Source organism: Schistocerca piceifrons, chromosome 5, assembly GCF_021461385.2.
Source record: "Schistocerca piceifrons isolate TAMUIC-IGC-003096 chromosome 5, iqSchPice1.1, whole genome shotgun sequence".
NCBI classification, from domain to species: Eukaryota; Metazoa; Arthropoda; class Insecta; order Orthoptera; family Acrididae; genus Schistocerca; species Schistocerca piceifrons.
In genome coordinates this window covers 425,355,742-425,380,459 of record NC_060142.1, presented here as the reverse complement: position 1 = coordinate 425,380,459, position 24,718 = coordinate 425,355,742, and the positions used below count along the sequence as shown (strand labels likewise).

Here is a 24,718-nt window from a genome sequence, read left to right as displayed (position 1 = left end):
TGGTTGTCGTCCGCAGCACCTTTATACCATATCACTACGTAGACGATATTCTACGCCCCGTTTCGTTGACTTCATGGTAAACCATCCTGGGCTTACATTTCAGTAAGATAATGGCCTGCAGCAGACGGCGAGAGTTTCTAGTGCTTGTCTTCGTGTTTGTCGAAACCCTTCCTTGGCCATCAAGGTCACCGTGTTTCTTGCAAACTGAGTACGTTTGGAGCATTGTGGGCAAGGCCTTCCGTCCATCTCGGGATTTGGACGTTCCAACGCGACAATTGGACATAATTTGACAGGAGGAGATCTAGCAATCCTATCATTCAATGCCAAAAGGAGTAACTGCTTGCATAAGAGCCAGAGGTAGACCGACGCGTTACTGGCTTGCTCAATTTTTGTAGGTTTTTCTCTTGAATAAGTGATACAATTTTTCTGAGACTTATCATTTATTTTGTTTGTGTGTACATGTACATCACATCCACCGATTTCCACCGTATTCGGAATTTCCATCGTGATGCGTAGTTTTCTTGCCTTAGAATGTATTGTATCTTTACATACTGTCTTTGTTAAGCCAATTAGGTAAGTCTATACTAGTGACGTAGATTGCAGGATATTCTGGGAAGACTCGGTTGCTCCACAGTCTAGGTTTCCTTATTATATACTGATTCTGAAGGTGGCAGGGGTAAAATACAGGGAGCGAAAGGCTATATAGACTTAGTACAGAAACCAGATGACTGTTATAAGAGTCGAGGGGCAGGAAAGGGAAGCAGTGGTTGGGAAGGGAGTGACACAGGGTTGTAGCCTATGCCAGATGTTATTCAATCTGTATATTGAGCAAGCAGTAAAGGAAACAAAAGAAAAATTCGGAGCACGAATTAAAATCCATGGAGAAGAAATAAAAACTTCGAGGTTCGCCGATGACATTGTAATGCTGTCAGAGACAGCAAAGGACCTGGAAGAGCAGTTGAACGGAATGGACAGTGTCTTGAAAGGATGATATAAGCTGAATATCAACAAAAGCAAAACGAGGATAATGGAATGTAGTCGAAATAAATCGGGTGGTGCTGAGGGAATTAGATTAGGAAATGAGACGCTTAAAGGAGTAAATGAGGTTTGCTATTTGGGGAGCAAAATAAGTAATGAATGTAGAGTGGATATAAAACGTAGACTGGCAAGGGCAAGGAAAGCGTTTCTGAAGAAGAGAAATCTGTTAACATCGACTTTAGATTTAAGTGTCAGGAAGTCGTTTCTGAGAGAATTTGATTGGAGTGTAGCCATGTATGGACGATAAATGTTGATGGTGTTAGGACAGCAACCAGCCACAAATCTACTTTCAGTTCCTTTATTCAAAGACTACCGTTACCGGTTTCGAATCGTTGTGATTCATCCTCAGACGGTTTACATGCTTTCTTTATGACATGTGGTGTGTTTTTTACAGATTAATTGTCCTAAAATATAAATAATACATAATTATAAACACGCCACACACAGATGGTTGCGTTACTGATTTTCGTTGCATGTGACTTACGTGAAACGTCGGTTTCGAGTGTTTGTTTTCATAAAATTCGTCCAGCAGATGTAAATGCATTCTCACTGCATTCTTGTTGTTGTACATGTAAATTGTTCTCACTGAACACCGAAGATTTTTCACTGAGATGATTTCTACCACGCACCACATGTTTTGATACATACAAAGAGCTTACAAACATATGAGTATCACAGATGCTATGATATATTGTAACATTTGACGATGATGTCCTATGTTTGGAAAGGATCATATATTCATTTACACAACTGTAATGCCTTTTGCACTAGTACATAGACACAGATTTTTTTGAGTTGGTATTGCTAAAATAATTGTAAAGTTTATATATATACTGCCCTAACACCATCAACATTTGTCTTCAAACAACAGCCACGGTCTCCATCATGTCATCATGACAAAATTGCATATGGACGATAAATAGAAGAGAATAGAAGCTTTCGAAATGTAGTGCTACAGAAGAATGCTGAAGATTAGGTGGGTAGATCACATAACTAATGAGGAGGTATTGAATAGAATTGGGGAGAAATTTGTGGGACAACTTGACTAGAAGAAGGGGTTGGTTGGTAGCACATGTTCTGAGGCATCAAGGGATCACCAATTTAGTATTGGAGGGCAGCACGGAGGGTAAAAATCGTAGAGGGAGACCAAGAGATGAGTACACTAAGCAGATTCAGAAGGATGTAGGTTGGAGTAGGTACTGGGAGATGAAGAAGCTTGCACAGGATGGAGTAGCATGGAGAGGTGCATCAAACCAGTCTCTGGACTGAAGACCACAACAACAACATACTGATAGTGGCAGTCCCATAGCCCTGAGGCGGTATGTCAGACACCGCCACAAGTATACGAAGTAGTCGGAGTGCAAAGGCAGAGTACTTTATTTAACAAGCAAGGTTAAACTTCAGCTCACTTTGATAGGATGTTCACACGGGTGAGATAATTGGAGTGACTCGAGTGCTGGGCAGCGTGGGTGGGCACAGTGCCGCCTACAGTGTGTGTCCTCCAAATAAACACGAAGCGCCACTGGCTTGGCTTGGCGCGTGAAATTCTAAATAAAGGAAGGCGAGCGTACCCACCTGCCGGCGAGGCGTCGGCGGCGCGTCCGTTATGGGCTGGCCGCGTCGTGCTGCAGGCTGTCGTCGCTCTCCAGGTACGTGACGTACGAGTCGGTGGAGTCGGGGTGCGCCATGTCGCCCGGCGGCGGGCCCAGGTCGTGCGGGGGCGGCGGGGGCGGCGCGCCGTGCACGTCGTAGCCGTGCATCTGCAACGAGAAGGCAGGTGCGCACTCAGCACCGCGTCAAATACCTGTCCAGCCCAGAAACCCAAGTTCCGCCTCCTACGACACCTGGCTGGTTGCTTTTCTCACTGACTCCATGGGCCAGCTCTGTTCTCTTCTGTTCTACAAAGCAATCGCGTCGTCAATCTCTGGACCTGCCAATCGGCCAAATGCTCCACCTTTCTGTGAGGGACGTTCAGTAAGTAACGCAACCATTCATTTCTGAAAGCAGGTTGGTTTTATTCACGATTCCAATACACCGTGTTATTCGCCACTCTTCTGGCTACAAACCCCTATTTTTCAACATAATCTCCTTTAAATACAATGGCCTTAAACGACCCTACTGGGAGGGTCTATATGCCCACATGGTACCACTCTAGAGGCCGATGTCGGGGCCAACATCTTGCATCAATAACCTCCTCATCATCCACGTCCTGCTTCCCACGGAATGCATCTTTCATTGAGTCAGTCACATGCAACCGGGAAGGTGCAACATCCGGACTGGATGGTAGAGGAAGAAGAATAGTCCAATGAAGTTTTGTGAGTTGTTCTCTGGTGCTCGGAACATGCTGAACTCGTTTGAGGGAAGCAAAATATATTTCAGAGTAGATCGTTGCACTGTCAGGGAGGACACCAAAAGAATAATCCTTCAGAATATCAGAAGACCGTCGTCATGAATAAGGGTGCTGCTTTGAACTACTTCTTCTTCAGAGGAGAAGTGGTGTGGCGCCACTCTATGGATTGCCGTTTTGTTTCCGGTTCGATGTGATGAACCCATGTTTCATCGCCTATGACGACACTCGACAAGAAATTCCGCCGAGAAAAAAGGTGTTGCATTACTTATTAACGGCCCTCGTGTGTTAGCAATTTCACATGAATATTCTTTAGTGATTGATGGGGACCAGAACACATAAGGTCAAAAAAACAGCGATCAAGTTTATAGAGCTGAGACCATGTTACACAACGAGAAAGCAGTTCTTAGGGATGTAAGTGCATTAGAACAAAAAATTCAATATTAATTTACACTTTCAATGAAACTAAATTAGACTATGTCTGATACAACACAGAGGGTGTGGACTGAATGCGAGGTAAATTCTTTCTTTGCTTCTTCTTTCTTTTCCCCTAAGGCAGTGGTTCCCAACCTCTCAGAGACCATTACCCCCGAGTGCGATCATGTATTAGCTAGTATACCAAAATCTTTTTTGAATACTTATTTTTTAAAATGATGAAAGATAAATGATATTTAGTATTTGTAGGTGCTATATTAAATCACGGCCGACGGCCTTGCCGCAGTGGTAACACCGCTTCCCGTCAGATCACTGAAGTTAAGCGCTATCGGGCTGGGCTAGCAGTTGGATGGGTGACCATCCAGCCTACCGACCTCTGTTGGCAAGCGGGGTGCACTCAGCCCTTGTGAGGCAAACTGAGGAGCTACTTGACTGAGAAGTAGCGGATCGGGTCACGTAAACTGACACACGGCTGGGAGAGCGGTGTGCTGACCACATGCCCCTCCGTATCCGCATCCAGTGTCGCCTGTAGGCTGAGGATGACACGGCGGCCGGTCAGTACTTTTGGGCCTTCCTGGCCTATTTGGACGCAGTATTAAATCACGAACTAACGACTCAGTGCGGCAATTATCGCGATACCGTTCCTCCTCATATTTGCAGAATATAATATATAATAAGAACGTCGCACGGCATCTGTTGTGACTCATTTTACAATGGCGAATCACTGACCTATTACTGCGGAGAACATCGTCAGGGTATGCATAACATTATCGCCGAACCCCGCCTTACAGCATATCCAGGAAAAAAACTGTGGTTTCTTCGAAGTTTTAAACTCTTCACTGGACTGGATTAATGGTCTCAACTCTAAAATATAAATTTGTATATACTAAACTGTTAGTACGTTTTGCTTTATAGTTGTGACTGCATTGTGAAATTTTATCACTTTGTTTTACACATGTTATTTTTATGTATTATACCAAATCCAGGTATGCCATACACTAAATAAATAATGAGGCAGCTGGTACTGCTGCTTTCTAGCAACCTTTTTTTATACAATGAAAAAATTCTCAGTGCATCGTGAATGCCGCCTGCAACTCCGCCTCAGAAAAAGACACCTAACTACCATATCGACATTGAGGAAAGACGCTTGTTGCAAAAAACGCTTCGTCTGCACTACTCCTCTGCCTAGTGACATTTATTTCACCTCAGTTCAAAATGAACTTAGTAAAATGTGTGTACTATACTAACCGTTTGTAAATCTCTTGATTGCTGGATTCCGTACTTCTGGAATTGCAGAAACTGGAAGACTTTAAGCTTTATCTTTTACCACTGCCACTAATAACAGTAACAATACTGTTTATGCCCTACACCAGTGCGGCAGCCATTACGTAGTTCATACGAATGTGTTATTTCGGACATACCTCATTTAGCTAGGTTGATTTTAAATTGGAGTACATGGTATGGGTAAAGATAATGCCGCTAGGGAGAGGAGTAGCGTAGACGATGCGTTTTATGTTCAAATGTGTGTGAAATCTTAGGGGACTTAACTGCTAAGATCATCAGTCCCTAAGCTTACACGCTACTTAACCTAAATTATCCTAAGGACAAACACGCACACCCATGCCCGAGGGAGGACTCGAACCTCCGCCGGGACCAGCCGCACAGTCCATGACTGCAGCGCCTTAGACCGCTCGGCTAATCCCGCGTGGCGTTTTTTGTTAATAATTGTTTTCCCTCCATGTGGAGATGGTAGTTAGGTGTCTGAAAGAACAGACACATCACATTCCCGTAATTACTTCATCTCCATGAGCAACGAATCCAGAACCGTAATTGCAGATGCACATTTACGTTCGAGCACCTTCAGGAATCTAAAATTAGCGGCCATGGAGAACAAGTACAGGGACTGTGGATAGATAGCGCTAGGTAGGTGAGAGTGTCGCCCGGGGAGCGTACCGAGATAGTCTGGTAATTTGAGATAAACACTGTGCCGGGGTGGCACAGTGGTCAAAGCAACCGCCCAGTAAGCAGGAGATCTAGGGTTCGAGTCCAGGTCCGACACACATTTTGACCCGTCGCCGCTGATTCCGCACATAGTCTCGATGCAGCTGAGAGCATTAGTTCCTTTCCTCTCCTTTCTCCCCCTTCAATTTACATTATTTTACGTAGTTACTGGTACGTTAAGTTGCGCTGGCAACTAGTTAGCTTATAGTACCGAAGTGCATAATGAAGCAACTTCTCGTCTATTGATGGGAACTGTCTACGACACGGAGAACGTATTTTCAATATATACATATCTCGATTTTAGTGTCATATATTCTTTGTATAAAGTATGTGTGTAGTGGGCGGACTGTGTAATGAAGCTGTTCATATGTAAGTTTCACAATCTGTAACATCCACCACAATGGGTCGAGCGTTAATGCTAGATTTGAGCAAAAATATAATTTTTGGTAACTTATGTAATCAGTATTACTTTCTTACAAAACAATGATAACAATATCAATATTTTAAAAAACAGTTTAGTTTCGTGACTCAAACACAACTGCACCCTTTTGTTTCTACCCTCACAAAGTTTTATTGTACCCCTCAAGGGGGGGGGGGGGTAATTACCCCTAGGTTTGGGAACCACTGCCCTAACGTCTACCAATTTAGTAAGGAGTCGGTTTTTCTAAATTTCGCAAATCATATCTCATTATTTAATGTTGTGGCCGGATACCATCCTGATAACACAGTCATCAAAGTAACCCATCAGAGGGACGGCTGAAGACCATCTGTTTTTTCACGGTGTGAACTTTATTCTTTGTTATGTCGTGTTTTAACAGTTTGTGCGAAGTATTATCTGAGGTTGAATTTGAAGACCAGCCCAGGATTTTCCTAAACGAGAGTGGGAAACCGTATAAAAACCACACTCACGCTGTCTTGCGTACCACCCCACGCAGATTCAATCCGGGTCAAGTCTCACCTCCCTCTCTGGCAAGCTAGCTCGCTGAGAGTTACGCTATACGAGCAATTTTGAATGGAAGATGAATTCTACATTAATTATTCCATGTGGTCTCCCGAATGCAGTTGTACATTTATTTTAGAAACGTTTATCAAATAACTGAAAAGGATAATAGTGTTGTCTCCATTGAAAAGGCCGACCGCTGTGGTCGAGCGGTTCTAGGCGCTTCAGTTCGGAACCACTCGGGTGCTACGGTCGCAGGTTCGAATCCTGCCACGGGCGTGGGTGTGTGTGATGTCTTTAGGTTAGTTAGGTTTAAGCAGTTCTAAGTCTATGGGACTGATTACGTCAGATGTTAAGTCCCATAGTGCTTCGAGCCATTTGAACCATTTTTTCCACGGAAAAGCAGTTCTTTATCGGCCACTAAGGCCTTATTTGACGGGGCTGAAGATGAGGGGAAGCAACCTTGTCCACTGGAAGGACCTTCTGACGGTGTCAGTTACTTTTCACTGTCTGGCGTCTCGACGTCGTGTGCGTTAACTGATCGTGGCAAGAAGTACGCTGGTGAATGAGGCGTTTGTAGACGAGGCATCTCACTGATGAGCGACATCAGACAGATAATAGCTCAGCTTCGAGAAGTAAGAGATCAGGTGCCTGCGGAAGTAAAGCTGTGACGATGAGTCGTGAGTCGCGCTTGGGTACCTCAGTTCGTAGAGCACTTGGCCGCAAAAGGCAGAGGTCACAGATCACAGATTCGAGACCTGATCCGGCACACAGTGTTAATCTGCTAGGAAGTTTCAATAAAGCAACGTCGCGCGCGTTCCGTAACTCAGTCGGTAAAAACGGAACCTTAACGATCATTTTTTGTCCTTCTTTCTGACTAACTTAAGAACGCTTTGTCCCAGGAGAGGGTAGACGTATCGATTTGAAATTTGTGTCTCATACTGAAGTCTAAAGGCCCTTAGCGGTGTAAAACATTTAACCTTCTACGTCAATGGTATCAAAAGATACGGCCATTTATGTCACGTATTTTAATATTCGCAAACTCTCTCATCAAAACCGATAGGACACTTTCCGTTGTCATAGAATCATGAAACTTGGCAGGAAGCGAAGTTCCACAGTACAAGTAAAGATAAAAAATCTTAAAATTGTTAATTATTAACAATATCATGTATGATATGGATGTCTATAAGCGTATCTATAAGTATGTCAAAACTCTGTTCTTAATTTTAACAGAAGCCGGCCGGAGCGACCGTGTGGTCCTAGGCGCTACATTCAGGAACCGAGCGACCGCTACGGTCGCAGGTTCGAATCCTGCCTCGGGCTTGTATGTGTGTGATGTCCTTAGGTTAGTTAGGTTTAAGTAGTTCTAAGTTCTAGGGGACTGATGACCTCAGAAGTTAAGTCCCATAGTGCTCAGAGCCATTTGAGCCATTAATTTTAACAGGGCCGATGTTAAATTTTTTCACAGAATAGGAGAAACTTTTGAGTTCGGAAAACTTTCCTGCTTGAGAAGTAGAAGCCACAACGCTTTGCGCGGCCGAAGTAGCACCACAGTGGAAACCGAAAGTGACAGCTCTCATTGCTGTGTGGGTAAATGACGTCCAAAACACCAGTTATCAATCAAATCGTCTACTGAGGTGGCCATGAGATATTGCTATACTTATGCCACCCCGATATTTTAGTGGGAGTTGTTTGCGGAAACGGTTGAAACGTAACAGAAGCTGGATAAAGGAAAACAAAAAAATCAAGAGTGGCATGCGGTTATAAAGTCGGATAGCGTCATTGTACTGTTTTACCTTGCTATAGTTCCCTTGACGGTATCTTACTGTTGCTGACATCTGTTGTACAGCTGACCAACAAACTCTGTAATATTGATTAACGGAACCTGTCGAATGTAGCACCCAGCATCAGTATTCTTTGGGCGAATGCTGTATAAAGTTAGTATCGTCTAATTCACTATCACACTACGATAATTAGTGAGAGAGATAACTGCACATATTATACGTCGTTTAATAAGCATCAGCTCAAGAGAAGAAGATCGCAGTAATGCTCATCTTTCAATGCGTCCTATGTGTTACCCTTGAAACGGGAAGGTTGTTCAGACCGGTTCGAATGCAGTCCGTAGTTGAAGAGCGAACATCTGCGAAACCGGAAAAACGTACCTATGCTAGTTCAGTTTTTAATAATCGTTTTGGCGGGTACAGAACTAGATCTCATCTCACTAGAAAAATTCTAAACGTAGAAAAACGCTCACAGAAAGGGAGGGAAGACATATCCACTACAGGACAAGATAAATGATTGAAAAGGAAGTTAAAATTCATTTTACTCTGAGAAATAGCGTACAATAACACTTCTTCCGTTATTTTTCCCTTTCTGGGGTCACTCATTCTTGTTGCTCGATTAGTCTCTCCTCATTTTCTTTATGTTTACAGCCAATAGTTATTGATATTACCAATTGTTCCAATGATTTAGTTCAATTTAGTCAATAGCGTTTATTATTTTGAATCGTATCCGTTGCATCCGAATACGTCCAGTTCTTCCTGTACGTTAATCGTTTCAAATGCGTTTAATTGACGTTTCGGCTGCTTTAACACCACGAAGACTTTTCTTTATCGTAGAAAAAACATCCCATGTGGATATAGTTTGTAAAGATTTTCGTCTATTGGATACAATTTTTTCCGAGGAAAGCCTTAATATTTTTTTTAAACAGCTGCAACATTCTGACTTTCTAGTTCAACTATATTATTAAGAACTTCAAGGATAAGCTGTACCTAATATCATTAACCTACATTGCTGGTTAAAGGCCGCCTGTGGACTTTTCAGTGCATTACGGTTTCCGCCAATGCACGTTCACGCTGCTCTCGCCCGTGTCATCTACCCATCATCCATTTGGTCGTCTTCTGTGTTTTCCTATCGCTTCTCTTCTTGTCTAAATTGCCTGTCGTCAAGTTTCGCTTCCAGTTCTTGAATTGTTTAAGCCTATCTACAGAGTAGCAGAAAGTTTAGTGCTATCGACTAAACCGATGTAGTTCCATCACCAGTACTTTTTCGTATTCCCCGTTCAAGGATTTGAAAGCTTCCGCTTGATCTGTTTTGATGATATGAAATCTCCTTGCCTACGTTATCTTTCATTTCTTATTTCCTCGCTATCTGAAAAAGTCTAATGAAAGTTGTTGTACTGATGTATACTTTTTCCAATATATTAACACAGGTTAAATTAATATATTGCTTCTCATAATCCATCAGTCCGAAACACAGTGGAAACTGATACCCATTTTATTATTTCGTCACGGTCTGCAAGCGCTCTACTGTGTAATATCCAGTTCTTTGCTTGACCAAAATACCCACATTTTTTATACAGTTAGTGATAAGTTTAGTGAATACCCATAGTTATTTTTATGTCCTATCTTACGCTTTCTCGTGAGATAAGATAACAGGCTTGTTCCAAATTGCTTTCGTGTGCAGAAAGACTAAATAATTTCGAAAGTTCCTTTCTATGCAGCTATAATAATCGCTATAGAAACGCCATTGTCTAGCGGTACCTTCCATTACTTTGTACCTTGAATGACTTTATACACTTCACTTGACGTTATTTCGGATATTCATTATCTTAATTATGATCGATCTGGGATACTTTTAAGGATCTACGTGAACATTTCAAGACACCTTCGGATGCTTGTAGTAGAGTTCGTTTAACAATGTTGTAGAAAGAGCAGTAGTACATTCTATTACTGTGGAACAATAGCTTTATCTTGCAACTCTTCCATTTCGTCCGTGTTTGCATAGATAAACAACAATATAGGAGTTTTGAGTTCACCTTGATGAAAAACACTTTTTGTATGTAAATAAGTAACAAAAAGTGTTTTGCATCAAGGGGGACTCACAATTCCTGCATTGTTGCACCGCTTTGGAAGTTACTTCACAGACAGTACAACGATGGTTTGTGCGATGTACAAACCATCCGGCGTATAAAAATTGATATATATGGACATCTGCATGGCAATATGGACGTGCAGCGTTCAGCTTAAAAAATTTTTCGTTTAAGTAGGATCAAAGTCTGACGAGAACGTGTGGAAAGCGTTCTCTAGAATCTTTCAGTTTACATCTTCTGCGTGCTGCATCGCTTCTCTTTCTCATCACCAGTACTTATTTGCCCCTCAAACTTGTTTCGTAATCTTGCACCGTTATATTTAAAGGCGGTGATTGTCGAATTCTGCATTCCATGGCTTTTGCATCATATAATATTCACATAATAGCAATAAAATTTATACAGACTCTAACGTAACGCCAGAGATATGATTCTCATTTCTGTCGTTTTGTCTAAAACTTTACTGCTGTCGCTACTGAATGCAAACGAAGGTAAACCCAGAGCTTCTCGCAACATTGATACGTATCTACTCGGCGGTAGGGTTTAAAATATGAACAGTTCTAAACTATACGTTCACTGTCACTGAAGTTTAAACAACGCAGATATGATTCTGTGTGAATATATTGTTAATCAATGTCTAACCTAATTTTAGGAAAAAGGACTATAAAGCTGTTGTGAAAGAAGTGTTAGTTCTCTGGGTCATCAGATTAGATAATGTACTGAATCCAATAACTAGCATTCGTTCCTGGTTCCTTAATTTCTGTACAATGTTCTTTTTTACAATTTGTAGGATGCGCGAAGCATTTGATAAACGAAAACCCTTCGAAAATTTACGAACAATAAATTAGGGAAATATTAACTGTACTGGAAAATTAATAAGAAGGTCCTACCGTTTTAAATCATCTAATTTTATTAGCCAATGAACATTAAGAAGCTAGGCTTAATCTTCAGACCTTCAGCTGACTGTTGAAGGACCTTCACAGCGATGTCAGCTTGAAATAAACAAATGCATAAACAAATAAAAACACGTATCCGTGGTAGGTTACAGCGAACTACAAATGAAGAGGTTCGTCGAAACAGTAGTCTTGCAACGGAATCAGAATGAGAAAGAAACTTCAGTGCGGTATCATACACAAAAAACGTTGGCAGTATTCATTTGTACATGATACTTGTGATTTTCTCTGGACCTTTCACCGTAATTTTTTGATAATTTTTTCACATAAAATACTCTGTCACGTTGAAGTTATTCAGCAGCCGTTTGATTCAAAGAAGACGAAATTGTGTTTCAAGACATATGTTACCTAATAAAATAAGCCACTGTAAAGGCAGTATATAGATCATTTCGTTAATTTTCCAGTTATACTACTGTCTTGCATTCCCAAGAAAAACAATGCAGCTAGCATAATATTTAGCTTTTAGCCCGTTAAAGACTGAGGCAGACAGTGCATCGTGGTTAGCTAACGCCACAGAATGTAGTAGGTAGCACAAAGCTTCACTTCTCCCACATTTTCTGTTAAAAACTACCGCAGAATGATTTACGAATCTCACAATTACGATGTCGTTGCACTGGCGCGTTGCGAAGGAGTCTAGCAATTAACTGCAAATCCTGACTCATTACGAATATCCATAAATCTTTCTTTGCAGAAAGAATGCTACGTCTTATGAACTGCATAGCGGCAGCAGCAAAATTGTTCAGATTACTTCGCCAGGTCGCTGCACAAGCATTAATATGTAAACCTGGGATCAAAGTCCTGACTCGGATGCGTGCAGCGTGAGCAGTGTTACTGGAATGCTGTTTCTCACAGAGGAATGCGGCATTGCATTCACATCCATTAGAAGCACTAATTAGCTCTAAGAACTGAGAACAACTGGCTACATGATTTTGTTGTTCTCCTTCAAACCAAGAGATAAGCATTCAAGTGGAATAGTATATATCACGCTGTTTGTTGACGTTTCACAGTACAATGGCAGTGTTGCCCGACTGCAGATATCAACTGCGGAAATGTTTGTGTCAAGAACAGCCCCTGTTGTCCACTAATTGTTACGATTTCTAGTATTATTTTTAGTGTCTTAAGATTTCTGACTGATATGGTGTTACTTTGAGTCTTTTCCTATCTTGAAATTGTCCTTTCTTTTCTAAATTTTACTACACCAAATATTCTGTTTAACTTGTTATGCGCGCAGTCATGGACTGTGCGGCTGGTCCCGGCAGAGGTTCGGGTCCTCCCTCGGTGTGTGTGTGTGTGTGTGTGTGTGTGTGTGTGTGTGTGTGTGTGTGTGTGTGTGTGTGTGTGAGAGAGAGAGAGAGAGAGAGAGTATTTGTCCTTAGGATAATTTAGGTTAAGTAGTGTGTAAGCTTAGGGACTGATGACCTTAGCAGTTAAGTCCCATAAGATTTCACACACATCTGAACATAACTTGTTATGAATACTGTAGTGTTCTTTGTGCCCCTACTTTTCCCCACTGCTTCTCCTTCCAACGCCAGAATCTTATCTGTTTCAGTACTCTTACGCTACTTACCTTAACTGACCATTTAATCTGAAACATTCTGTGACAGCCATACATTTCCATTGGTTCTAGTTTCTTGTTATAGATTGTTTCGGATGATTCACAGGTCCGATTAGGCTGCTCCTAAACAACACAATGGCTTTACGTGATATTATATATTTATGAGACTATTCCCGTTGAGTGGCCGTGCGGTTAAAGGCGCTGCAGTCTGGAACCGCAAGACCGCTACGGTCGCAGGTTCGAATCCTGCCTCGGGCATGGATGTTTGTGATGTCCTTAGGTTAGTTAGGTTTAACTAGTTCTAAGTTCTAGGGGACTAATGACCTCAGCAGTTGAGTCCCATAGTGCTCAGAGCCATTTGAACCATATTCCCGTTGTTTCTCAAGCTACTACAGGGAATCCATGGACTGTGATTGGAGTAATTGCTCCCGTAAGCGCAATTCAAATTAAAGTCAGTTACGATGAAAGATATTATTTTCGAATCGCAAGGAAGATTTATTCAGTCACCAAGGACTACAATTCAATGCAGTTCATCCAAAGCCTACTACAAAACAGGCGGTTCTTTGTCAACCTGAATAACAAGAAAAGCCGATGGAGAATCCGAAAGAACGCCCTTCCTCAAAGCAGCGTGCTGGCACCGCTGCTGTATAATATCTACATCAGTGTCCAATATTTCATTAATGCCGACGACACATTAGTTGAAACCAAAGAAAGAGCGTTTGAGGAGGTAGAAATTAAATTGGCTGCAGCCCTCTAAGATCTGGCAGAATACTATGACAGTAACCACCTAAAACCTAACCCATCCCAAACACAAGTCTGCGTATTTCATTGAGAAGTCGACAAGCTGTGGGGAAAGTGGAACTAACTTGAAGGGGAACAGCAACTACGACACTAGGATAACACTACATATCACGGAGTAAAATTCGAGCGCACACTTACTTTTTTGAGCTCACTGCGAGAACATGAAGCTCAAAGCCGGCGGCCGAAGTCATATTATACGCAAGCTCGTTCACAGGACGTTGGGGGGCTCGACTAAATCTTCTACTTACATCTGTTCTACGTCTATGTTTCTCCACAGCCGAATATGCAGCAACAGTCTGCTCGAAGAGCACACGCAGCAGGCACGTTGACACCGTTCTTAACGAAACAGCCCGTATTATAACTAGTTGCCTACTACCGACTCCAGTTGACAAAAACTACCATCTTGTAGGTATAGCACCCCAGGATATAAAAGAACAGTCGCAGAGCTTGAGACGAAAAAACAGGAAAATGATTCCCGGCGTCCATTGTTTGGAAGCGATGCGTCATGCTTTGAGATAAATTCAAGAAAGAGCTGTGTTCGAAAAACTGAAGCAATTACGTCATTATCTTCCGCTTGCCGAATGGAACTGTGGGGAAACTTGCAAGTGGAAGTAACAGCCAAAATATAAAGGAAGAGCCTATTGTCGATTCCTAGCTACTCTACCAGACGTGGAAGACTCTGAAAGACTGCTAACTGGAGTGACGCGGTGTAAACGAAATTTGTAGTGGTGGATGTGTGGAGAAGTTCAAGACGCTGAACATCTCTTGTCTGCCCGAAGTTGCCTGAAGCCTGCACGCTGGAAGATCTGGTATTAGCAAATGTCCCAGCAATCAAGACTGCCGAATTCTGGGCCTCAAACTCAGTTCGACTTTTACAAAGTCTTGCGTATATGTCTGTGCCTGTAAATATTCGTAACTGTACTGTACCGTCCTGGAACCTAAAATAATAAACACAACAACTAGAAGAATTGTATAAATAGATTACACTCTAGGTGCCCGATTAGCGTTTTGATGTACTGGGTAATCTGAGTAAGAGTGCGTCCTGCAAGCAACGCGATTCTACGTTTCTGCTCTGACCCCTTGGAGAGGCCGTTCTCGCATGTGGTCTTGCGTTGCGACGCGTGCGTTGTAGTCGTCCCGCAGGCCGTCTGCGATCCGCTTTAAAAAGAGGGCCTCTGATTGCTGACGTCAGCGCCGGCATCGCCCAATGGCGGGTCTGCAATCTGCATAATTACTGCTCGTAGCACGACGCGGCAGCACCGCGGGAGGGGCGGGCGGCATATTCGAGTGGTGAGGGTGGGGGGAGGGGGGGGAAGGGCGAGGGAGAGGGGCGGGAGGCGTAGGGGAGTGGAGGGGAACGGGAGGAGGAAACCGGCCCGGCCGCGCGAGGGACGACTTTTTAATACATCTTAAGATAAAAGAGGAGCGGCGAGTTTTCCACTTTAAGATTTTGTCCGCCGGCTGTTCGTGGCAGTCCCTCTTCTCCGACTTCTCCCCTTCTCACTGCCGTCCCCCCCCTCCCTGCCGCCCATCCGCTCTTTTTTAATCCGTTGCGCCTTTATCCGTGTGGGAGAGCATTTAATGGATTGCTTAGGGTAAGGTAGGGTACGGACCACCGTACCACGAGAACAGCATTCAAAGTTTACGGCAAGTGGGTAAGTATTCCATAAAATATGCCATCTGCATTGAAATTGCCGACATTGTATGTGGTCAGAAGAATTTCGTTTCCAGCCAGTGTTTGAGGTGCAAGCCTCTGGTGAGACTGCTACATCGGATTTTCGTCGCGCTTCAGATTTCTCTCTTGGTAAAAAGAAGGGACGAAAATGTGTTGTTAAATACCATAGCTCTGTCATGTCACTGAATCCCTGAGCTGCATCTTGGTATATGGCCTAAAGGGACTCCCGTATTTGCTTTGATACAAATTTGATTTGAAAAGAAAGTAGCGGATAAAGAAAACTGAGAAAGTGATACTTCAAATTCAATGCGCGCTCTCAGCTGGCAATAGTAACAAAGATTCGTCACACAAAACGTAAAGCGGAGGTCACAAGTGATAATGAGAACACGCTAGGATAATGCAAAATGGATGACAGATATATCATGCACTACGAAAAGAGGACAGTTTTGCTTCGGTTAACGGATCAAATGGTTCAAATGTCTCTGAGCACTATGGGACTTAACATCTGAGGTCATCAGTCCCATAGACTTAGAACTACTTAAACCTAACTAACCTAAAGACATCACACACATCCATCCCCGAGGGAGGATTCGAATCTGCTACCGTAGTAGTCGCGCGGTTCCTGACTGAAGTGCCTAGAACCGCTCGGCCACCAAGGCCGGCATTGAAAACGTCACGGTGTTGTTTTTATTCCGACCTGGACTTTCGTCACAAAACAACCAGTGTTCTTTAACGTGATATGAAACAAAGGCATTGAAATAATCGGGGAAAAAACGGTATATTTGTCACGGAGAACAACTTAAGTCTTGGACTAAGGCTGTTCTGCTGGTAAACACGAGTACTGTTACTGGAAATAATGAATAGATGATGCGGACTATCGTCATTGTGGTATTAAACTATGCGGGCTTGGCATCTGAACACTATTGTACTCATAACTCAGGACCATGGAAATGCGAACCCGAGCCGTTTTGCAGATTCACCATTTATGTTATCTGCCACCAAATATGGCAGAGGACACAAAAATGGTTCTCTTTGCAGGTGACGCAAGAGTTATAGTGAAACACGTGGAACATAATATAAATTATGAACCTAATAAGGTAGTAACAAACATCGGCACGTGGCTTTCAGAGAACAAATCAACACTTGACTGTAACAAGACGCAATCCACAGAGTTCCTTACAGAGAACACTCACAAAATGGAAATTTTATTGTGGCCAGGCGGTCGAATAGTCTGTGAAGCGACCATTTTAAATTATCAAGACTGAGGGCAGTTTGAGGGCAATGCTGTAAGTACCACATTCAAGGTCTTGTGTTGAAACTGAATTCTGCTATCTTCACTATAACGATGGTGTCCACTGTGTCTGACACTGAAACAAGAAAGCTTGTTTATTTTGCTTACTTTCGCTGTTATCTCGTACTGTGTTATATTCTTAGGCAACTTGGTGCACTCATGTACAATATTCTCAGCCCAGAGAATATCTGTCAGACTGATCTGCTGTGTTATTTCCCGAAATTCGTGTAGGCTGTTGTTCAGGGGTGTTTAGGAACTCCAACTCCGCTTTCGCTGTCCATATTATATTCTACCACGAGGTTTGGTGTTGATAATAGTAACTCATTCAGAAGAAACTTCAGAATTTGCTCAGTGGACACTACACGGAAAGACGATGTATAGGTGAATAACACTACCTTAAGCAGCGTACAGGATGATGTGTACTATTCAGAAAATTTCAGTATCAACAGAACTGAAAAAATTAGTGATAAACCTCAAGTATTCAAATCCAAATCGAAGGTTTCTTTGTGACTCGTTCCTGTTCCGTGCAGATTTCATCGCGGTCATCAAGACGTTTTATCTGTTATGTACTATTTATTTTTCACTGCTGTTTCTTCATGTTTCTTTAGAAATTCGAGCGTCTGTAAAAAGAGCGATGTGCGAAAGTTACAAATACCACCATCATTCTTTAGCTACAGATCCTGCCGAGAACGCAAGAAAATTTTGGTTCTACGTTAAATCGCTGAGTGGGTCCAAGGTACCTATCCAGTCACTCGTAGACCAGTCTGGGGAGGCAAACAGAAGACAGCAAATGAGAAGGTGAAGTTTTAAACCATCCACTCAAGAGGATCGTACAAACATACCGTCGTTCGACTATAGCACACACTCGCGCATGAAGAACACGGAAATTGGTATCCGTGGCTTAGAGAAACAACTGAAAGAGCTGAAAACAAATGAATCACCAACTCCAGATGGAATCGCAGTTTTGCCGGCCAGGGTGGCCGAGCGGTTCTAGGCGCTACAGTCTGGAACCGCGCGACCGTTGCGGTCGCAGGTTTGAATCCTGCCTCGGGCATGGATGTGTGTGATGTCATTAGGTTAGTTAGGTTTAAGTAGTTCTAAGTTCTAGGGGACTGATGACCTCAGAAGTTAAGTCCCATAGTGCTTGGAGCCATTTGAACCATTTGAATCCTAGTTCGGTTTTACACAGAGAACTCTATGGCATTAGTCCCTTATGTAGACTGCATTTATCGCGAATCTTTCGCCTAGCGAAAAGTCTCAAGCGTATGCAAAGAAAGCGCAGGTGGCTCTTGTACATAAGAAGGGAAAAAGAACGGGTCGACAAAATTACAGACCAATATCTTTAACATCGGTATGGTGCAGAGTCCTTGAATATATTCTTTATTCGAGTATAATACATTCCCTTGAGACGGTAAAGCTTCTGTCGACAAATCAGCAAGGATTTAGAAAGCACCGCTAGTGCGAAACTCAGCTTGCCCGTTTCTTACACGATATCCTGCAAACTATGGATGAAGGGTACCTGGCAGATTCCATATTCCTAGATTTCCGTAAAGCATCTGACACGGAGTCTCACTGCCGAGTGTACAAGACCAGCGAACAGGTTCCCAGGATTGTGAGTGGCTCGAAGACTTCTTAAGTAAGAGAACCCTGTACATTGTCTTGGACGGCGATTGTTCAGCAGATACAAAGGTATCGTGAGGAGTGCCTCAGGGAAGTGTGATAGGAGCACTGCTATTGTCTTTATACATAAATGATCTAGCGGATAGAGTACGCAGCAGTCTGCAGCTGTTTGCTGATGACGCTGTGGTGTGCGAGAATGTGTCGTTGGCGAGCGACTGTAAGAGAATACAAGATGATTTAGACAAAATTTGTAGTTGGTGTGATGAATGGCAGGTAACTATAAATATAGAAAAATGTAAGTTAATGTTCGGATAAAGCATGAGTAGTGTCCTACTTGACACAGTCACGTCGACTACATATCTAAGTCTAACGCTGCAAAGCAATATGAAGTGGAATGCGGATGTAATTAGTGTAGTGGCGAAGGCGGATAGCCTACTTCAGTATATTGGGAGAATTTTAGGAAAGTGTGGTTCATCTGTAAAGGAGACCGCATGTAGGAGGCAAGTGAGACATATTCTTGAGTACTGTTCGAATGTTTAGGATACGCACCAGGTCGGATTAAAGGAAGATTGGTTGGTTGTCTTGGGGAAGGAGACCAGACAGCGAGGTCATTGGTCTCATCGGAATAGGGAAGGACGGGGAAGGAAGTCGGTCGTGCCCTTTGAAAAGAACCATCCCGGCATTTGCCTGGAGCGATTTAGGGAAATCACGGAAAACCTAAATCAGGATGGCCGGACGCGGGATTAAAGGAAGACATCGAAGCAATTTGTTGCTAGATTTGCTACCGCAAATATTACGGAGATGATACGGGAACTCAAAGGGGAATTGCTGGATAGAATACGACATTATTTTCGATGAGCACTATTGAGAAAATTTATAAAACGGGTATTTGAGGCTCATTTCAGAGCTATTTTACTACCCCCAACGTAGATTTTGCGTTGAGGACAACGATGACAAGATCAGTAAGATTACAGATTGTACGGAGCCATATAAAAAGTCGTTTTTCCCTACCTCGTCTGCCCCGATAGCTGAGTGGTCAGCGCGCCGGTCGATCACGCCAAGGGGCCCGGGTACGACTCCCGGCTGGGTCTGAGATTTTCTCCGCTCAGGGACTAGGTGCTGTGTTGTGTTGTCTTCATTATCATTTCATCATCATCAGTGGAAGGCAACGGGAAACCACCACTGGAATCACTTCCCTAGACGCTCATGCGGTGGACCTCTCTGACGAGGCTTCCCTCATGACAAGACCTGCCGTCAGTCAGAACGCAAAATTTTTTTCCCTACCTATATTTGCGTGTGGAACAGGAAAGGAAATGACTAATAGTGGTACAGTGTACTGCCACGCACCGTACGGTGGTTTTTGCGGTGTGTGTGTGTGTGTGTAGATGTAGTTCAGTTCTTCAATTCTTTGTTTATAGACTTCCTAGTCACTCGTCCCACGAACAAGTACCGTTGTCTTGCATGGTCCAACGGACCGTGTTCGGGAAGGGAAGAGAGAGAGAAGAGAGAGAGAGAGAGAGAGAGAGAGAACATTAAGTCAAATGGCTCTAAGCACTATGGGACTTCTGAGGTCAGCAGTCCCCTGGAACTTAGAACTACTTAAAACTAACTAACCTAAGGACATCACACACATCCATGCCCGAAGCAAGATTCGAACCTGCGACCGTAGCGGTAGCGCGGTTCCTGACTGCAGCGCCTAGAACCGCTCGGCCACCCCGGCCGGCTAACAGTAAGTCCACTGCCCACTTTGAAAATGAAATGAACTACAGTTGGTGGGAAGGGACGAGGGAGGAGGGGTAAGGATGTACACCCTCTCCTACATGTCATCTCGACCCCTCTCATCGCCCCATCACTTTAGAATAAATTGAGGTTATGATATCGCGAAGAAACCTTGCACTTATGCGGTGACCAGAAGTCATGAGCGGAAACTGCAAATGAAGCTAACGGTAGACGCGGCTCTTACATAGACGGGCGAGTAGTAATGCCGCCGGCAGGGCTGTACTGGTAGGGGCAGATTCCCCGTTAAGGTGAGGCGCCGCCGTCCGTGCAGCGTTCATTTATCAAGCAGGCAGGCAGGCAGGCGCCAAGGGGCTGGGCAGAGTTGCGCCTGCGCAGAGCGCGAGTTGGCGTGCGCCGGGTGGAGGTGCGTGCAGCCCCTGAAAGCCGATTGCACGCGCCGTGGCCGCACAATGCGGGGACGCTGGCAGGGGAAGCAGAGCTCTGGAACATGGCCACCAGAGCCGCGGCGCCAGCTGCCAACTTCCCGCCGCTGAAAGCGCGGCCACACCCCGCCTCGCGTCGGCAAAAATTCCGAGGGCGGCCGGCGGCTTATTTCTTTTTTTTTTATTTATTTAGGGAGAAAATGCAGCCTCGTGAGACTCCGCGCCGCTGCTCTGTGCTGCTGAGGCTCTGGGGAGCTCTAGTGCCCTTTCCGTTGCATTATAGCACCCTGGGCCGCGGGAAAAAGATTGCTCTTCGTATTTTTGACGTTTGAATACTAGTATAAAATACTAATGCACCGATTAAGATCCGATAATGATGCGGTAATAACAGGAACCACGGGACTTAATACGATCACACGCACGGCAGCCGAGGTCGCTACCTCAAGCCTACAGAGTGGCGCTCGACTCGGTGAGGTAAGCCGGTTTGAATCCGGGTGGTGGAAAATTTACACTGCCAGTATTTCGCCGGTGCGGAGAGGAGAGGCGCTGGCGTAATATTCCTGATCACCAGCTCTTGTGCTAAAGTCATGGATTAAATTCCGAACCTATCCGCAGCGTCAGCGATGTGAGGGTATGTGAGACTGTTGGTGGTGGTCAGTTTCTTTACTGGGGCGGCCATCTTGGTGCTCTTCGAAAGATGTACGTTGTGTGTGGAAACCGGATTTCACCCTCTCCCTTCCCTTTATCCATAACAACACGAAACCCAACACTGCACCTTACAATCACTCGTCACAGTCATCCACACGACACGGATACACACTTCACAACGGGTGGGAGGAAGGGAACGGAAGACCACCTCCACTAGGACTTCGCCTACAATGGCGGAAGAGCATTCCTATATCTGCCCTCCTATCCTTATTCCCTTAATAGGGAACCACCTTGACTTTAGATACTCTTTGAAGTAATACAATCATCGTATTGCTGAGTATTGGTCGGCAGTCTGCGATTCTTAACAGGTTGAATTACTGGTGAAGATAGAGCAGATCCTAAGAAGAGCGGCGCGGTTCGTCAAGGTTTAGTACAGTCAGCGCAAGAGCGTTACGGAGATGTTCAATAAACTCCACTGGCATACGGTACAAGAGAAGCGGTGCCCATTAAAATTTCGAGAAAGTACGTTGCAAGAAGAGTCAGGTAACATATTATTCCCTACCACATACATCTCGCGAAATGATCACGGCGGGAAAATTTGAAGTGTTCGCGATCATACAGATGTTTACTGGCAGTCGGTCTTCCCGTGCACCGTTCACATGGAACAAGAAGAAGGAGGTATTCGGGAGGTGGAATTATAGTAGTACCAGAACTATCGTCCCCCCCCCCCCCAAGAAAAAAAAAACACGACATGGTAGCTTGCGGATAATGGATGCAGGTGTAGAGTATGTAATGAGTAACTGATGCATTGATATGGGAATGCATGTGAGTGACAAAAAATCGAAAGTCATCTTTTTCACGGATAAGATAGTATGAAACCGTGCCACTGACATGTTAAACCCAGTAAGTCGCTAAATGAAAGTGTTTAGTGTCAGCAGCTCACCAAAGATGATATGATCAGTAATTATGAAGACTTCGGCACAAGACGCTATTAAGTTCATTTCAAATGTTGTCTGAGTGTAATCTTTGCTGACACGTTCTCATCAGTATTTATTTGTTCAGTTTTGCCGTCAGAGTGATTTTGGGATTAGACTAAGTGGGCGGGATGCCACCTAAAGTGGTCGGCCTAAGTGGCCGTGCGGTTAAAGGCGCTGCAGTCTGGAACCGCAAGACCGCTACGGTCGCAGGTTCGAATCCTGCCTCGGGCATGGATGTTTGTGATGTCCTTAGGTTAGTTAGGTTTAACTAGTTCTAAGTTCTAGGGGACTAATGACCTCAGCAGTTGAGTCCCATAGTGCTCAGAGCCATTTGAACCACCTAAAGTGAGTCCCTTCAAAGCGCTGAGTAGGAACTGGTGATTCCATCTATATTTACATATCTGTCCACTGTTTATTCCTCAACTCCATGTGTTATATCAAACAGCTATCGAACTATAAAATATGGTTGTATATTGGCGATATCGGAGAAATTTTGTGGCATAGCAGGACGGGGTGGGGATGAATTCCCATCGTATTTACTAAAAGTAATTTCATCACATGGATTTGCTCATAAACAAGCCCTGCATATTTGATCTACAGGGCAAAACAAGAACCGCTTGGGCCTTGGCACTTATTTGGGTTGCAACTAATAACTAATTCGAAATAGTTGACTTGAAATTTCTAGTGCCTGGACACTCTTACGATGTCTTGGCATAACTGAGAAAGCAAGACGGTGTGTGAAACAATGGCGTGGGAAGAAGTTTCAGATACGATAAGAGATGCGAAGCAAGTACAACCATCCATGGAGCCTGAAGATTTCCTTGATGCGGCAATGCCAAGTAACGGATACATGAATATAACCACTCTGAAAATCAGCACCCTCCCGTGGATCAGTATCCCTTCATAAAAACACGCCTTACATTCAACGAGACTGAAACATGGAAGGAGATCAAGATTACAAAGAGCGGACATTTCCTGGATGCCATCACTGATATAGCACATCTTCCACCAGACGAGAGCAGATCACCGATTTCTGAACCTAAAAAGAAAGATTTATCGGCAATGATTGAATTTTTGGATCCAAAATATCACATTTTATAAAGATCTTTACTCTTCACATTAGCAAGTCTATTACAATTTGTTTGTACTTTGTCTTTTTTTTTCTTTCCACTTTGTGTTGTTCACATGATACACTCTTCTGTTATTCATATCACTTGAGGTGCCTGGCTCGACATGTGTTTTGTACATTTTGTTACCAGTTTATACAAATAATATTCATATTTAACAGGCTCACAGACGTTTTTTGATTCTCCAGCATGGCTAGGCTTTTGTGAGTTACAGGCTTCGCCATGTCAATGACTCAACTGATGTCCTCTTTGGGTAACTACTTCGGAAACTGTCGTCAAATTGTATCTGTCTTATTTCCGTAAAATGCCCTACCGTAATGTTGATCAGCCTGGGAAGTCGTGCCTATTAGCAAAGCGCTTCCAGGATTCGAAGAGGCCTGTCGACCCTGCATCGCATTCACCTGGCGGATTAAAGACGAGAGTCAGCTTGTCGCTCCCTGGCTATGGCTTTTAGCGGTTTCCCTCGTTCGACTGGATGAATATCGCACGGGTACCCACGTCCTGCTTCAGTTAAGCGACTCGCAAACACTTAGAAAATGTTTGCACATTTTCACATTGGATAACACTAGAGGCTGACCGGTGGGGTACACAAATTTGATGAACGCAACTGTTTCCGTAAGAGCAGTTCCATACGAAACGGTAACGCACCAGAACACCAAGAAGAAGAAGAAGAAGAAGAAGAAGACGAGGGAAGACAATTGCAGTCACTTGTAATTAATTAAAAACAACAACTAACTAGATAGATGACATTGACAACCTCGAATGTTTGGGGTTACAAAAAACGGCTCTGACCACTACGGGACTTAACATCTGAGGTCATCAGTCCCCTATAACTTAGAACTACTTAAACCCAACTAACCTAACTCACACACATCCATGCCCGAGGCAGAATTCGAACCTGCGACCGTAGCGGTCGCGTGGTTCCAGACTGAAGCGCCTAGAACCGCTCAGCTTTTGGGATTACAGCTTGGCAAGAATTTAATTTGGTAGTTGCAGTCGAGCGATTGCTGAATTGCCGGAACAATTTGGATTAAAATCGTTCTGGTTCAGATATATATAGCTTTTACCTTCGCCTTAGTGATCTCAAATAACATAATATTTATGATTTTTTTAAAATCGGACGATTCTTTTTGAAGTACCATGTAAAACTCGAGAGTTTGCTCTTTCCAACAGTACGTGGTTCACGCACATATCTCAAATAACATAGCCGCGCGGGGTAGCTGTGACGTCCGAGGCACCATACCCCGGTTCGCGCTGTTGCCCTCGTGTGTGTTGTCCTC

At 43.7% G+C, this 24,718-nt stretch overlaps 1 protein-coding gene across 1 annotated transcript in view; it reads right to left on the bottom strand.

Annotated features, from left to right (window-relative positions):
- Window positions 1–2,642: 2,642 nt before the first annotated feature.
- The window catches only part of LOC124798674 (insulin gene enhancer protein isl-1), a 460,304-nt gene continuing 438,228 nt past the window's right edge, over window positions 2,643–24,718 (bottom strand). The window contains exon 7 of the mRNA XM_047262173.1: window positions 2,643–2,798. Coding sequence (XP_047118129.1) covers window positions 2,643–2,798 — 156 coding nt within the window. The remainder of the gene's footprint in view (window positions 2,799–24,718) is intronic.